This window comes from Geotrypetes seraphini, chromosome 19 (assembly GCF_902459505.1).
Source record: "Geotrypetes seraphini chromosome 19, aGeoSer1.1, whole genome shotgun sequence".
Taxonomy (NCBI): Eukaryota; Metazoa; Chordata; class Amphibia; order Gymnophiona; family Dermophiidae; genus Geotrypetes; species Geotrypetes seraphini.
In genome coordinates this window covers 23,568,460-23,584,758 of record NC_047102.1, presented here as the reverse complement: position 1 = coordinate 23,584,758, position 16,299 = coordinate 23,568,460, and the positions used below count along the sequence as shown (strand labels likewise).

Below are 16,299 nucleotides of genomic sequence, written 5' to 3'. Positions count from 1 at the left end.
TGAAATTCCCGCTTATGGGACCCCGTGGGGGAATGAAGGGCCAAATGCCTACTCTCCCGAACCCTACGCTCGAGGGCCAAGATCTTGGCTGCCATTAGTTTCTTCCGGCGAGCACAATAGGCCAACACAGCACCACGGAGCACCGCCTTTGCGGCCTCCCAAAAAAGACACCCCTCCTCCATATGTCCACCATTAAACTCTAGGTACTCCTGCCACTGGTTCTCGAGATACACTTTAAAATCAGGGTCCAAATACAAGGACACCGGAAACCGCCATCGTCCCCCTCCACCCTGGGTGCCTCCTGCCAGATTCACATCCATCCACACCGGGGTGTGGTCAGAAATGACCAGTGCACCTATCTCGGAGTTATGGACCTCAGAAAAGAAAAAACGGGAAAGAAAAATAAAATCAATCCTAGATGAGGAATCATGCGCTCTAGAAGTATGCGTGTAATCTTTTTCACTAGGATGCAAGGTTCTCCAGACATCCACCAAATCTAAAGCATTCATCCATGCATGCAGCCCATTATCTGACCTACCTGACGAACGTAGGTCCCCCCTAGTGGAATCCAATACAGGATCCAAAATAGAATTAAAATCTCCCAGAAATAACATAGGGACCCCACATTATGGAGATTTAAGAATTACTTATGAATCTATGAAGTTATTTAAAAATCATTTATTCTAACAAGATGGTGCAATGATTGATTCTATGAAAGTTTATAAAAGGGTTTTTCCCTATGCTGAGTTATTTTACTCTACTTTTGGATTCTAAACGCCATTTTTGAAACTGTATTAATAACTATTATTGTTCCTTTTTTGCTGTTTGTGTAGAAATCCAAACTATCAACAGATAAATTCTGCTGATTTGGATTTTGAGATTTAACTCTCGTTGGAAGGTAATATATTTTTGAGAGAGGTGGGTAAGAGGTTTCAGGTACCTTCAAAATTTCAGATAAATATCTTTTAAACATAGCTAGGGCAGTTATAGGTTGTACTTTCAGAAAATTAATAATCCAGAGATTACTTCTCCTAACAGAGTTTTCCAGCATTTCTTGTTTAAAGTGCAAACTAGCATTGTCCTTGACCCAAGTCAGAGCTTGTACTTCCAAAGTTTTTACTTTAGTCTCAATGTCACATGTTTTATTCTCCAAACTTGATACTTTATTTTTGAGTTCCAAATTTTCTGAAAGAACAGTAGTACAGCGTGACGATAATTGTTGAATTTGACTCCCCAGTGAAGTTTGCATATTTGATATGGCCTCCCATATGGATTCCATGGTAATTTACCTTAGGCCTTTGTAAGGGAACAATCTCAATTCCAGGATTCCCTGCTGTGCCCACAGTATCAATGACCACCTCAGGTATCAAAGAAACTTCTTGGGCTCCCAAAATACCTGTAGCCTCCTGAGTGCTTGAAGACTCTCCTTGAGCTTACTGTGATCTTGAAAGCTCCTCCTTCCCCCTTCCAGGGTCGGTCCTCCCGCTCAGAGAGGACAGCAAAAGAGCATCCCGAGCCGACACGTCAAAAAATGACTCCTCCATCGCAATGGGACAGCTAGGCAGACTTCGTTCATCCAGAGATAGGATGGCAGCCTCAAAGGAGATACCGCGCCTCAGCTTGCGCACTCTCTCCAGCCGTAGAAACCTCCGGTTTGTGGGGTTCGTGAGCCACGATTGACGAAGAGATCCATCGGGCTCAATGGTGCTGCTGTCTCAACGGGAAATACCAATATTTTCGATTTCCTTTTCAACATAGCACTTTAGGAAACCTTCACCACAAGCGCAATGGCATCTCCGCAGATACCTCAGACCGCCATCTTGGGTAAGCTCTGCCTCCAATATCCATTGCTCTGACCTTATGGGCTGTGACTCTACTCTGTAGGGGTAATCCAGTCAGGACATAGCAGAAGGAGATACAAGCAGCCATCCAGTTGGAGATGGTACACTTAGAGATAGGAGGTCCCAACTTATTTGGATCGAAGGAGACAAAATGTTGAGGAGCAGTTCTGTGTGGTTTGATGCATTCCAAATAGAAGGCCAAAGCACGTTTACAGTCCAGAGTATGAAGAGCTGATTCTCCAGGATGAGAATGAGGCTTTGGAAAGAACACTGGAAGAATAATAGATTGGTTGAGATGAAATTCCGAAACCACTTTAGGTAGGAATTTAGGATGAGTACAGAGAATCACCTTTTCATGCTGGAACACAGTGAAAGGTGGATCAGCAACTAAAGCTTGCAGCTCACTATCTCTTCGAGCAGAAGTGAGGGCAATGAGAAACACCACTTCCCAAGCGAGATACTTCAGATGAGCCATTGGTTCAAATGGAGGCTTCATCAATTGAGTAAGAACAACATTGAGGTTCCAAACAACTGGAGGCGATTTGAGAGGAGGTTTAACATTAAAAAGTCCTTTCATGAATCTGGAAACCACTGGATGAGCAGAAAGGGGTTTTCCTTCAATAGGCTGATGGAAAGCAGCAATTGCACTGAGATGGACTCGGATCGATGTAGACTTGAGGCCACAGGTGGATAAATGCAAAAGGTAGTCTAAAACAGAAGATAAAGAGGAATGTTGAGGTACCTTATTGTGAGAAAAACACCACGTAGTCCATTTTAGGTGATAGCACTGTCTAGTGGTAGGCTTCCTAGAAGCCTCTAAAATGTCTCTTACAGGTTGAGAAAACTGAAGAGGAGTTATGTTGAGAGATACCAAGCCGTCAGAGATCCCTGACTTTGTGTAAGCAGAGATGGAAAAGCTGGTAGAAGGTATGGCTCCCTGCTGCTGAGTTGAAGTAGAAGGGAGTACCAAGGTTGTCTCATCCACTGAGGAGCAATCAGAATCATGGTGGCATGAGAAATGGAGGGAATGCATACCGGAAGAGATTCGTCCATTCCAGAAGAAAAACATCTGCCTCGAGGCGATAAGGAGAATATATCCTGGAGCAGAACTGAGGCAGTTTGTGGTTGTGGGGAGCTGTAAAGAGATCCGAGGCATTCCCCACTGTGAAAAAAATGTGATGAAGAGGTGAGGAATGGAGTGTCCATTCGTGAGGTTGCAGAAGACAACTCAAGTTGTCCACCAAGCAATTTTTCGCCCCTTGGATGTAGACAGCTTTGAGGAAGGTGTTGTGGCAGATTGCCCAGTTCCAAACCTTCAGAGCTTCTTGACAAAGGGAGGAAGATCCCGTCCCTCCCTGTTTGTTGACATAGTACATGGCGACTTGGTTGTCCATCCGAATGAGGACTACCTGGTTGTGAAGATGATGTTGAAAAGCATCGAGAGCCTTGAAGATCGCTCTGAGTTCCAACAGATTGATGTGACACAGATGATCCATACTGGTCCAGTGGCCTTGAGTACGGAGACCATCGAGATTAGTGCCCCAAGCGTAGGTCAAGGAATCTGTTGCAAGGACCTTCTGATGAGGGGCCGTTTGAAATAGCAAGCCTCTGGAAAGATTGGAAGAGAGCATCCACCAGCGGAGAGACTGGCTCAATGAAGGAGTGACTGCAATGTTTCGAGAAAGAGGGTCGCAAACCTGCGTCCACTGAGATGCCAGGGTCCACTGAGGAATTCTGAGGTGAAGTCTGGCAAAAGGAGTCACGTGTACTGTGGAGGCCATGTGACCCAGTAGTACCATCATGTATTTTGCTGAGATGGAGGAGCGGGAAGACACTGTATGACAGAGCTGAAGGAGAGCTTCCAGACATTGTTGCAGAAGGAATGCTCTGAATTGGATAGTGTCCAGAACAGCTCAGATGAATTGTAGATTCTGAGAGGGTAGAGGTTGTGATTTGGGAAAAGTGATTTCGAATCCCAAACTCTGTAGGAACCACGTAGTCCGTTGGGTCGCTACAATAATCCCCTGAGATGTTGAATCTTTGATGAGCCAGTCATCTAGGTAGAGAAAAACCTGAAGACCATGGTTCCTTAGAGCTGCTGCTACTACTACCAGGCACTTGATGAATACTCTGGACGAGGAAGCCAGGCCAAAGGGCAACACTCTGTATTGATAACCTGAAATTTGAAATATTGACGGAAGGATGAATGGGAATGAGTGTATGTCTCCTTGAGATCCAGAGAGCATAACCAGTCGTTCTGATCTAGAAGGGGATAAAGGGAAGCCAGGGATAACATTCAAAATTTTTCTTCGACTAAAAATTTGTTGAGAGCCCTGAGATCCAGAATGGGTCACAGATCGCCCGTCCTTTTTGGAACAAGAAAAAAATGGGAGCAAAACCCCCTGTTCTGCTGTTCCAAAGAAACTGGTTCGATGGCATGGAGACGAAGCAGAGCCTGAGTGTCCTGAAGAAGAAGGGCAGTCTTGGATGGACTGGAAGGATACTCTCTTGGAGGAAGCTCTGGTGGAACCTGAGTGAAATGAAGAGAATATCCTTCGCTGATGATTGACAGCACCCAGAGGTCGGATGTAATTGTCTCCCATCGGTGATAAAAATGATGGAGGTGACCTCCTATGGGGGGAAGACAGGATAGAAACAGAACAGTAGAGGTTATGCTCTGTTTTAAACAGTCAAAAAGGCTGTGTAGCCTTAGGTGCAGCAGAAGGTTGAGGTTTCTGTTGCTTCTGCTGTTTCTTAAGAGGAGGGGTCTCTCTATTCTTTTGATGCCTTTTTTCCGGCCGAAGCTTCAACTTCGACCCAGGCTGCCTCGACAGCCTCAAGTCCTTCTCGAGGCAAGGCACTACTGGATCAGCTATCTTTCTTCTCTTTTCTTCGTCAGATGGCTTTAGACTTGGACCTTCAATTGGATGCTGGTTCCAAATACTCTAAGGAGTATCTCAAAGTCATTCATCTTCCTCAACCTCCGGCAGAGCCACTTAAGCTTCTTCTTCACAAGCTTTTGTCTCAGACTTCTTTACCAGATGCCTGAAGACTCCTTGTGCAATTCCAGGTGTTCTAGGCAAATTGGACTCTAGATATAAAACTCTCCATTGCAAAGGATTTGAGAATTCACAATTATCTCACCAATCCCTACTTGTGGAGTCATCCTTGAAGAGGTCCCATCCTTCCAAGGTATATGCTACTGTTCCTCCTGGAAGGGAAGGGAAAACTATGCACAAATTTGGACATCACATCTATTAAAATGCCATGATGTCCTCTAAAGTCCTTAATTACAATTTTCATTTTATCACTTATTTTGAGTTCCTCATTGTTCTTTTGCCTAAATTTATCAGTTATTTAGATACTCAAAAGCACTTTGAATTTCAAGAAGTCATAGCTTCTCTATCACAACTCAGATTACATCTACTTCAGTCTTCTTACGATGCCTTTGAGTTGTCTGCCAGGGCGGCTGCTTGCTCTGTAGCAATGCACCGCCTTGCTTGGCTTCATACCATTGACATGGATCCTAATCATCAGGACCGCTTGGTTAATATTCCTTGTTCAGGCAATGACCTCTTCAATGAATCTATTGAGGCAGCCACCAAGAAATTGTCTGAGCATGAAAAATCCTTTGCTTCTATTGTCAGACCTAAGCCAGCTCCTGCCAAGCCTGCACACCCTCCTCCTATTTACCGGAGGCGTTTTGCTCAGAGCGGCTCCTTACGAAGCAATGGAAATCGCTGAGTCCTCGAGGTTTGGAAGTGGAGACCTCGATTGAGGAGTCGGTGGTCTAGTAGAATTGAAAGGTATAGATCGAGGCTCAGTTGAAGGACGCTCTTTGGTTGTTTTTTTTTTAATTCTTTATTCATTTTCAATATTTTCAATAAGTGCAATACAAATTAAATACATTTTATATTTAAGACATCACTTAATACTCTTTCAAAAAACAAATCAATCTATATCCCTCCCCCCACACTATTCCATAACTATTATAAATTTTTAATTTAATAATCAAATCTTCAAAAAGCTCATTATGATATACATTTCATATCCATAAGAGATAGTAAGCACTAAGAAACCTATACATTAATTTTACAAGAATTCAGAGAATCATTTAAAAATAAATCCACCCTCCCTCCACCTGGATGTGCACATAATATATCAATAAAAATCAAATCTACAAAAGAAGAGCTATGCCTGGGAAGTATGCCTTGATGAAGGCCTCGAACGTCAGTGATACCGGTGCTTGGAAGCAGATCTCGAAGTTCGATGGCACCAAGGAATGGATGGGGCTGGAAGCTGTGGATCTAATCTCCAGAGGCTTGATGGAGGAACCTCGATGCACTCCCAAAGACTCTGCTCCTTGTATGGAGTGTGAGGATTCCTGTCGAGGCACTTGCAAAGAATGTGCTCCTTGCTTTACGTGCATAGATGTCAGACCAGACACTCGCAGAGTGTGTAGTCTCAGTCTGAGGCATAGGAAGATGCTCAACCTCGCGGGAGTATGCAGAATGCCCAGGCTGGATTAGAGTAACAAGCTTCGGTCCCATATTAGTAAGAAACTGAATGAATTGCTGCTCTAACATGGTCTGGAAAGAAGCTGGCAAGGATGGATCCGCATCTGAAACCGGACCACCTGCTTTGGCTGGAGGTTCCACAGAGGCAGAGGAAATGTGCTTCGACTTGAAGTCTTAGGCACCTTAAGCACCACCGCTGGAACTTTCTGCTGAGCTATCTGACCTGAGAATACAGGGGAAGATACAGCAAACGTCGTCGAGGAAAGAGTCACTGCAAACAAAGAAGGTCTGATGAGGCTCAAGGTCGAAGCAGAGGAGGCAGGAGGAACCGAGGTCGAAGGTGAGACCGAGGTCAGCTTCGGAGTCGAGGAAGTGGTCGAGTCCATCCTGAAGAGCTTCTCCACTGAAAGCAGCTGACATTTAAGGGCTCGAGGTTGAAGAATAGCACAGCGCTCGCACGACTTCGGGTGATGGTCTGGCCCAAGGCACTTGAGGCACCTACTGTGTGGGTCCGTGAGAGAAATCGCATGCTGACACTGGCTATACTTCTTGAAGCCTGTTGTTGGCCAGGACATAGGAGGAAAAACAGCCACTAAATTAAATACAGCGATTCGTGAAGAAAAATAACACAAACCACAGTGAGAGAAGGCACGAAGTAAGTAAAAGAGTGAGTCAACCCCAACGTAGAGAGTCAAAGAGGGACTTCTCGGCTCTGCGGAAAACTGAGAACTGATGAGACGCGCCCTGTACTGGGCAGGAAGGCACTCGCGCATGTGCGTTGCAGCTGACTCGAAACTTCTAGTTTCTACAAGCAAGTCTGCTTGCGAGGCTTCCGCATCGGGGCTCCGTTGATGACGCCACCCATATGTGAGAATAGCTGCCTGCTTGTCCTGGGATAAAACAAGTTCTGGCATGAAGTCGCTGGCCAAAATATTTGGTCTACTTGGAGGTTTTACAATACTCATGAATTTTTGGAAGAAGGTACACAGTACACAGAAACTGCTCATCAGAAGAAAACATCTCGAGGCTTAAGATGTTTTTCATCACAGAATAGAAGTGCATACAGAATGCAATCATCTAATACACAACTGTTATAATTAAAACTCTAACACATATCATACCTGGTGGTGCTGGCCTTCTTTCATTCATCTGTCCAATGCTAGGCCTTGTGATTAGATTTTTGGATGATATAGTTTCTGACACAACAGTGCATTTTGGCTTTGGTGCTACCGGTAGTCCAGGCTTTATTCCTGTGTTGATATTTGACCATCCAGAAACCGTGACTGGCCTCCCGGAGACAGAACCCAAGCTGCCCCCTGGCCGGTCCTTTCCAGACATAGAACCCAAGCAGCCCCCTGGCCGGTCCTTTCCAGACACAGAACCCAAGCTGCCCCCTGGCCGGTCCTTTCCAAACACAGAACCCAAGCTTCCCCCTGGCCGGTCCTTTCCAGACACAGAACCCAAGCTGCCCCCTGGCCGGTCCTTTCCAGAGACAAAACCCAAGCTGCCCCCTGGCCGGTCCTTTCCAGAGACAGAACCCAAGCTGCCCCCTGGCCGGTCCTTTCCAGAGACAGAACCCAAGCTGCCCCCTGGCCGGTCCTTTCCAGAGACAGAATACAAGCTGCCCCTTGGTCGGTCCTTTCCAGAGACACAGTGTGAGTTTTGATCTCTGCCAGGGGCAGAGCTTGAGCCATTCCCTGACCTCTTGAGGACATTGCCTTGGCTATTCTTTTCAGGGACAGAAAGTATATTTGGCCGGTCCCTTCCAGGGGCAGAGCTCTGGCTGCCCCCTGATTGTTCTTTCCCAGAGACAGAAAGGGAACCTGTGCGCTCTCTTACAGAATTATTACTTGGTTTTCCTGATCCTGTACTTGAATACTTGCCAGGTTGAACAGAACTTGGACTGGCCATTATTTCAGGAGGAATACGTACAACTTCTGATTTTGTAGACAGAGCAGCAGATTTTTTTTTACTGTGATCTCCCTTATGTAACAATTTCACAGATCCATTTTCAGATGCCCTTGAAGTTGAAGGCTTCAGGCTTGTCCCAGATTTTTCAACCCTGCTGAAATCAGATTTCTCAACCCTGCTGAAATCAGATTTCTTATTGCTACTCCCTGAGGAATTTAAATGTGAATATTTTTCATTAGACCCAGGTCCTTTTAATGTTTTCTCTGTGCCAGTCAAACCACCTTTTGTTAAGGAATGCTTGTACACTGAGCTTTTGGAGTTTGTTATATTTTGTGTATCTTTCTGTGAAGACATTTGTTTTGAAGACATCACCAGAGGTACAGCCTTGACGTTTTCCATTTTCCCTCTCTCTCGCTCATAGAGTGATCTTTTGTTTTTCCGTTCCAAAAACTCTTTTTCCTTCAATTCCTCTGCAGTCATAGGCCTTTCTTCTGTTTTCTTCACTACTTTGATTTCCACAGGTTCAAACTGCTTTACTTCTGCTAGCTTCAGTAAATCTTCAAAATTCATTTGCGAAGGAGCCTTTTTCTCTGCCCTTTGTTTTGGAACTTCTTTGGGGGGTTCCTCTTCCTCCTCATATCCATCAAGTTCTTGAAAGTCAGAATCAGTCTGAGAGTACTCATATAGTTCTTCCGCTGTCAGGTACTCCTCTTCTGTGCCCTGACTTAATTCTTGTTCTATTTCTTTACGAGAACGGCGCTTCCTGGGCTTCTCTTCTATGGGGATACCGTTGTAGCCCTGGAAGTTGTCCTTTGTCCTAGAAGCCATGGCTCTTGCCTTCCGATCATGATTTAATTCTTTACGTTTTGCTAAGAGCTGCTCTTTCTTTCTTTTTTCTTCCAGGCCTGCAAAATATAAAACGGGACCAAAATCAGAGAAAAAGTATGGAACATTACTATTTATTTATGTTATACTGTCATTTACCAAACAGCATTATGGTGATTTATAATAACTAAAAAGGCTAAAAATAAAAATGATGAAATAAACAAAACAGTGGGAAGGATGGAAAAATTATGTTCTTACCTGTTAATTTTCTTTCCTTTAGACGCAGAAGATGAATCCAGAGACCAATGGGGATAGCTCACATCTACCAGCAGGCGGAGATAGAGAAACTGATTAAACAGGTGGTCCTATTGGCTGGCACTCCTCCTGTATTTCCAGTATAGCTCCTTGCCCAAGCATCCGTAACCATCAATAGGCATAGCATGTAAAAAACTTATTTCCCATAACAAATCTCAAAAGGCAATAATACAGAATACAACCATCAATAATAACAAACTTAGAAAGGTGGAAAAGAAAAAACTGACACACAATATCCAGAAAGGGTGGGGCTCTGGATTATCTGCTGCGTCCAAAGGAAAGAAAGAGGTAAGAACATAATTTTTCCTTCCTTAGCAACAGCAGCAGATGAATCCAAAGACCAATGGGATGTAGCAAAGCAATCCTCAATCTGCCGCCTCTGCAACAACCAAAGCACTAAACGCATCCACCGCATGCACCCCCACATCCAACCGGTAATGCTGAGATAAAGCACTCTCGGAAGACCAAGTAGCCGCAAGACAAAACTCCTCCAAGGAAAAAACCTCTGGACCGAGTCCAAGAAATAGCCATCGCTCTGGCGGAATGGTCATGAAGTTCTTTCACCAATCGCTTCCCTGCCATCAAGCAAGTGTAAAGAATGTCCTCCTGGACCCATTGAGTGATGGAGGCTTTGGATGCCGCCATACGTTTGAGGCGTCCTATGAAGAATACAAAAAGGTGATCTAAACAACTAAAAATCATTAGAAACCTAGCTCGGAGAATGCTAAGCACTTTCAAAAAATGCAGTGAATAAAAGCACGTCTCACCATTTCTCCTCCCAGGAAGAAGGAAGGAAAAGCAAGCATGACATAAAAGAAAGGATGACACCCCCCCTAGAAAGAAATAGTGGTACCATCCAAACTGATACCCCATATTTCGGAAATCAGAAATAGGAATCCCCGTTAAACAAGGCCTGCAACATAGAAAACTGCAGAGCTGAAGCCATGGCCACAAGAAACCCCATGTTCAACGGCACAGCCCTTTAGAGTCCCAAAAGACAAGGATGAAATGAAGCCTTCGGTAAACTGAGAAGTACGTGAAGATTGTACTTTCTAAGAGGCGCATGAATATACCGCACTCTGTTTAGGAACTGAACTACATGAAGCTAAGTAAGCAAAGAGCAATATACCTAGCCTTTGTAACAAGCCAAGAATGGCACTAGAAGCTGAAGGGAATTGAACGCTAAGCCCTCGGCAATACACTTGTGCCAAAAAGGAACTCTGGAGTGGTTCAAATGTTAAGAAGCACACAAGAAAGGAAAAACCTCCAAAAGGAAGCAGAAGCCACATGAGAAGACGTCTGTAGCACCTGGATAAGAGAAGAAACAACCTGCTTCACATAACCCTTACATGTCAGCCAAGATTTTTCAAAAAACTAGGTCGTAATACTAAAGTACCGTATTTTCGCGGATATAACGCGCACCTGTGTAAAACGCGCACAGGGGTATAGCGCGCAGAAATCACGATGATATGTACCAAAACTTTTCTATACCGCGCTCAGGCATATAACGCGCATGATGCCCGACGCTCCTTTCGCCCGCCCTGACTTTCCGTGCGCTGTCCCGACTCTCCGTTCACCCCCCTGACTTCCGTGCACTGCCCTGACTTTCCGTGCGCTGTCCCGACTCTCCGTTCACCCCCCCTGACTTTCCGTGCACTGTCCCCCCTTGAAGGTCTGTCTCCATCCTGAAAGCCTGATGCCCCCCCCCCGACGTCCGATACATCCCCCCCCCCCGGCAGGACCACTCGCACCCTCACCCCGAAGGACCGCCGACTCCCCAACAATATCGGGCCAGGAGGGAGCCCAAACCCTCCTGGCCACGGCGACCCCCTAACCCCACCCCGCACTACATTACGGGCAGGAGGGATCCCAGGCCCTCCTGCCCTCGACGCAAACCCCCTCCCCCCAACGACCGCCCCCCCCCCCAAGAACCTCCGCCCGTCCCCCAGCCGACCCGCGACCCCCCTGGCCGACCCCCACGACACCCCCACCCGCCTTCCCCGTACCTTTGTGTAGTTGGGCCAGAAGGGAGCCCAAACCCTCCTGGCCACGGCGACCCCCTAACCCCCCCCCGCACTACATTACGGGCAGGAGGGATCCCAGGCCCTCCTGCCCTCGACGCAAACCCCCCTCCCTCCAACGACCGTCCCCCCCCCCCCAAGAACCTCCGACCGACCCGCGACCCCCCTGGCCGACCCCCCCACCCCCCTTCCCCGTACCTTTGGAAGTTGGCCGGACAGACGGGAGCCAAACCCGCCTGTCCGGCAGGCAGCCAACGAAGGAATGAGGCCGGATTGGCCCATCCGTCCTAAAGCTCCGCCTACTGGTGGGGCCTAAGGCGCGTGGGCCAATCAGAATAGGCCCTGGAGCCTTAGGTCCCACCTGGGGGCGCGGCCTGAGGCACATGGGCCAAACCCGACCATGTGTCTCAGGCCGCGCCCCCAGGTGGGACCTAAGGCTCCAGGGCCTATTCTGATTGGCCCACGCGCCTTAGGCCCCACCAGTAGGCGGAGCTTTAGGACGGATGGGCCAATCCGGCCTCATTTCTTCGTTGGCTGCCTGCCGGACAGGCGGGTTTGGCTCCCGTCTGTCCGGCCAACTTCCAAAGGTACGGGGAAGGGGGGTGGGGGGGTCGTGGGGGTCGGCCAGGGGGGTCGCGGGTCGGCTGGGGGGGCGGTCGGAGGTTCTTGGGGGGGGGCGGTCGTTGGAGGGAGGGGGGTTTGCGTCGAGGGCAGGAGGGCCTGGGATCCCTCCTGCCCGTAATGTAGTGCGGGGTGGGGTTAGGGGGTCGCCGTGGCCAGGAGGGTTTGGGCTCCCTTCTGGCCCAACTACACAAAGGTACGGGGAAGGCGGGTGGGGGTGTCGTGGGGGTCGGCCAGGGGGGTCGCGGGTCGGCTGGGGGACGGGCGGAGGTTCTTGGGGGGGGCGGTCGTTGGAGGGAGGGGGGTTTGCGTCGAGGGCAGAAGGGCCTGGGATCCCTCCTGCCCGTAATGTAGTGCGGGGTGGGGGTAGGGGGTCGCCGTGGCCAGGAGGGTTTGGGCTCCCTCCTGGCCCGATATTGTCGGGAAGTCGGCGGTCCTTCGGGGTGGGGGTGCGAGTGGTCCTGCCGGGGGGGGATGTATCGGACGTCGGGGAGTCGGCCGGGCAAGAGGGCTTGGGCTCCCTCTTGCTCCGATCGTGGATGCGGGTGCGGGTGGGAGCGCGTGCGATTGGTCGTTCGGGGTGGGGGTGCGAGCGGTCCTGCTGGGGGGGTGAATCGGGCGTCGGGCGGGGGACTATGTTTTAAAAACTTTTCTATACCGCGCTCAGGCATATAACGCGCGAGGGGTATGCGCGGTACGTAAAATCACGTATAACGCGCGCGTTATATCCGCGAAAATACGGTAGTACAAATATCCATGTTGATCGGACCCTAGGAAACTTCTTAGTCCGGCTGTCGAAAGACTCATCAAAATCCACATAGTAAGGATGGCGCCGCCAATCCAGAGATTCTACAAATAGTGTGCCCGGAAAGCGAGCTCGAGATGGCAAATCCAAGCCATCATCAGCCAGCGGAAAACACTGAAAAAGAAAAGGCAGAGGCGAGAAAGGAGCCATGCAGTTACCCCCTCTAACTCCCACTCCCTGGGCCCGCCGAAGAAGCTAGGAAGCTTAGAATTGAGAGACGAGGCCATGAGTCTAGGTCAAGGAGATCTCACGTCCATAAAAAGAGCTAGAACGCCTGAGCCACAAATCTCAATATCCAGGATGCAGAAGATTACACTATTACTAACATGCACACTTTCCAGAGTGTACACAGCGCTGTACACTGTAACATACAAGAAATGGGCCATGCTCAGATTCCGCGGAGAGAAAGTCTATCCAAACTCTTATCCTGATCCATAAAAGGATCTGCCAACAAAAGACGAAGATGAGAGTCCACCCATTGAAGCAGACCAACTTCACCTGCCAACTGAGTACAACACCTATTGCCCAAGCTGTAGAGAAATACCCCCATCCTAATACTGACCAAAAGGACCCTCAGCGGCAATCCGGAAGAATGATCTGAAGCTCCAGAAAGGTAGCCTGACCCTGCTCAAGAGTAGAAGAATGAACAAGTACTGAGTCGCCTCTGAAGACCAGACTCCTGGAGCTGAGGATGGAAGCCAGCGAGCCCCCCAACCCGACAGCCCGGGATGGTCGGTGGTCATGAGCTAGTCCAGCAAAGACCGAGGCATGCCTTGAAAAGAGAAATCGCGCTGAGCCACCAAATCATACAGAGCGATGCAGGAGGAGCATACCAAATAATTGGAGCCCTGAGATACCGGGAACCACCGGAACAAAAGCGACTGCTGTAGCGTAAGAAGGGGAAAGCAAGCCGAAGTTCCCAGTGGAGTCAGCAATATGGATCCCAGAAACTGTACAGAATCCCTTACTCTTGGTCATGGTAAGCGAAGAAGAATACCAATCTGAGACCGAGACCCCACGCCCAAGTCTCCGGAAAGAAACACATGTCTCTCCCATATGAATAAAAACATTACCCCGATATACCTATAAATAGTACAGGAGAAAAGAGCACTGTGCAAATTTGAAGATGCACATGTAAAGAACTGAGGAAAAGATACCACCCTTTTCGTGTCAGTCAAATGGCCCGACTGGAAGTCGTCTGAATCAAGCAGGCAGTCAAGAAGAAATTAGATGAATCGCCTAGTAGCACCAAAACGGTACCACCGCCCACATCACCTAAAACGTTCGTGAAGCCTTGGGTAGGCGAAATGGCATGTGCCAAAACCGAAAGCGCTGCTCCAAGAGAGGCAGGCAAACCAAGTGCCGATTCGGAGTCCATAGAGAAAATGTAAATATACTCCCAGGTTGTCTGCAGAAATGTGTAACCCCGAGAAACTAATTCAAGAGAATGTGATCCAGCCTGCCCAATGCCCCCGTCTCGGGCACCATGCAGTAAGTGGAACAACGTCCCTTAGTTCCCAAAAAACTACAAGAACTGTCTTGAGGACCAGTAACACTGAAAAGGTAAACACAAAACATAGAGACTCCAAGAACGAACTGGAAACCTGAGGAGGATGCAAAGATGCAAGCATCCTGAAAAATCTTCACAGCCCCCTGACCTGACATTATAGCGTCTTCTCCCTCATGAGAAAGCCTGAAGAGTCATTGGAAGAAGTCAAGATCCCCTCAGAATGAAGTGCAGAAGGTCAGGGAATGGCAGGATGAGATCTGCAAGAAGATTCTCCTAGGAAAAGATCAAGTTTCACAATGTAAAGAGGAATATACTGGAACTATGAAAACAGTACTAACCCCATGCAACATGAGCGAAATACGTATGTCCTTTAAAGTGCACGCGCTTGGTTTCCTTGTTCGTTACAGCACGGCAGTAGCGATGCGATTTCATGCTCGTACTTGTTCTCATTGTTGGGTTTCAGTGCAGCAATAATAGTCCTGTTTATTCTGAGGCTCTCTTTCATCGGTGTTTGTCACGGCCATGTGCAGGTGCCGGTTTATAGCAGCGCGCATGAGATGGGACATGTTTTTGATTGCATGCACTAGACTCAATCAAGATGCTGCATCTACCGCCCCGTGGAAAAAACAGCATCCTTACATGTATCAGACAAAGCTCACATTGCTAATGAGAGCTTCAGGGATGAGGCTAACAGCCACATAGTGCGTGATTCTCCGTGGGTTTGATAGAATAGGTAACTGGCTCCTGGTTAAAAGGAGCTGTACAGCCCTTCCTGTCTGGTCAGGGGGCCCATCTAGCATGTGCCATGAGAAAATGGTGACAGGAGAAACCAGCGTGATAAGCATGGAAATCTGAAGTCCAGGCCCCCTCAGAAATGGAGAAAGAGAGTCCTGGCCACAGGAAGATGCGCAGTGTCATTATGCCCATAGAGACAGCCCGAACTTGGAAACTGTTTGTACTACCTTTAGGCATATATATCCTGTGCGACTACTAGACACATGCAGCTCAGCACAGAGGCCCAAATAAGGACAGTTACCAACAGACAAAGGCTCAATCTGCAGGGACCCCAGGAAAGACAATGAGATACCTGTGTGAAATACAGGGCACTATCTTACTGCTGATCTCACCGTGCCGTGAGTTGCCGTATGTCGCCCCAGTCCGGAGACAAACCGAGACTGGGTGACCTAGCCCAGGTCAGAGTCTCTCTGGTAAACCATGAGTGCTAACCCCAGAGTCCGATTAAACAAGCAGCTTCCTTCAAGGGAGTACAGCAGGAACACAGACATAGACATATAAAAATCTGCCCAAGCTTGTCCCAAAGCTGGTGAAACACATACAATTTGTCTGAACTGGAAAGGAGAGAAGCCACGGCATACACTGACCAAAGTCAGCTGGAAACATACTACCGGAACGCTGCAGCTCTCCTGCCATTGTCGGAGACCCAAGCGCACGCCCGATTCTCGCTGACACGTGGTCGTTGCATCAATGCTCCTAGAAACATAGTCGGATTCAAGCCCCACAAAATTTACCCTGCCGCGGCTTGCATAGAAAGAAAATCAGACTTGGGGAATAACCAGAAGAACGGCCCACAGCGCCGGAAAAAACATGTCCCACCTCATGCGCGCTGCTATAAACCGGCACCTGCACATGGCCGTGACAAACACCGATGAAAGAGAGCCTCAGAATAAACAGGACTATTATTGCTGCACTGAAACCCAACAATGAGAACAAGTACGAGCATGAAATCGCATCGCTACTGCCGCGCTGTAACGAACAAGGAAACCAAGCGCGTGCATGCAAAGGAAGTCCCGGCTCCCTCCACGGATTTCTAGTCATAAAACTTAGCCTCAATAAAGTATCCATACCTTAAATGTACGATGACCGAACCCACAGTACTAAGACTCCCAAACAGAACCTGAAGTTCAAACAAAAG

General features: G+C 48.1%; 1 protein-coding gene across 2 annotated transcripts in view; it reads right to left on the bottom strand.

Annotated features, from left to right (window-relative positions):
• SPTY2D1 (SPT2 chromatin protein domain containing 1) overlaps window positions 1–16,299 on the bottom strand; it is a 120,270-nt gene that overhangs the window by 45,815 nt on the left and 58,156 nt on the right. Inside the window, exon 3 of one of the 2 annotated variants that reach the window (XM_033928057.1) lies at window positions 7,480–9,174. In XM_033928057.1, coding sequence (XP_033783948.1) covers window positions 7,480–9,174 — 1,695 coding nt within the window. The remainder of the gene's footprint in view (window positions 1–7,479; window positions 9,175–16,299) is intronic. The other variant, XM_033928058.1, reaches the window with a different exon arrangement.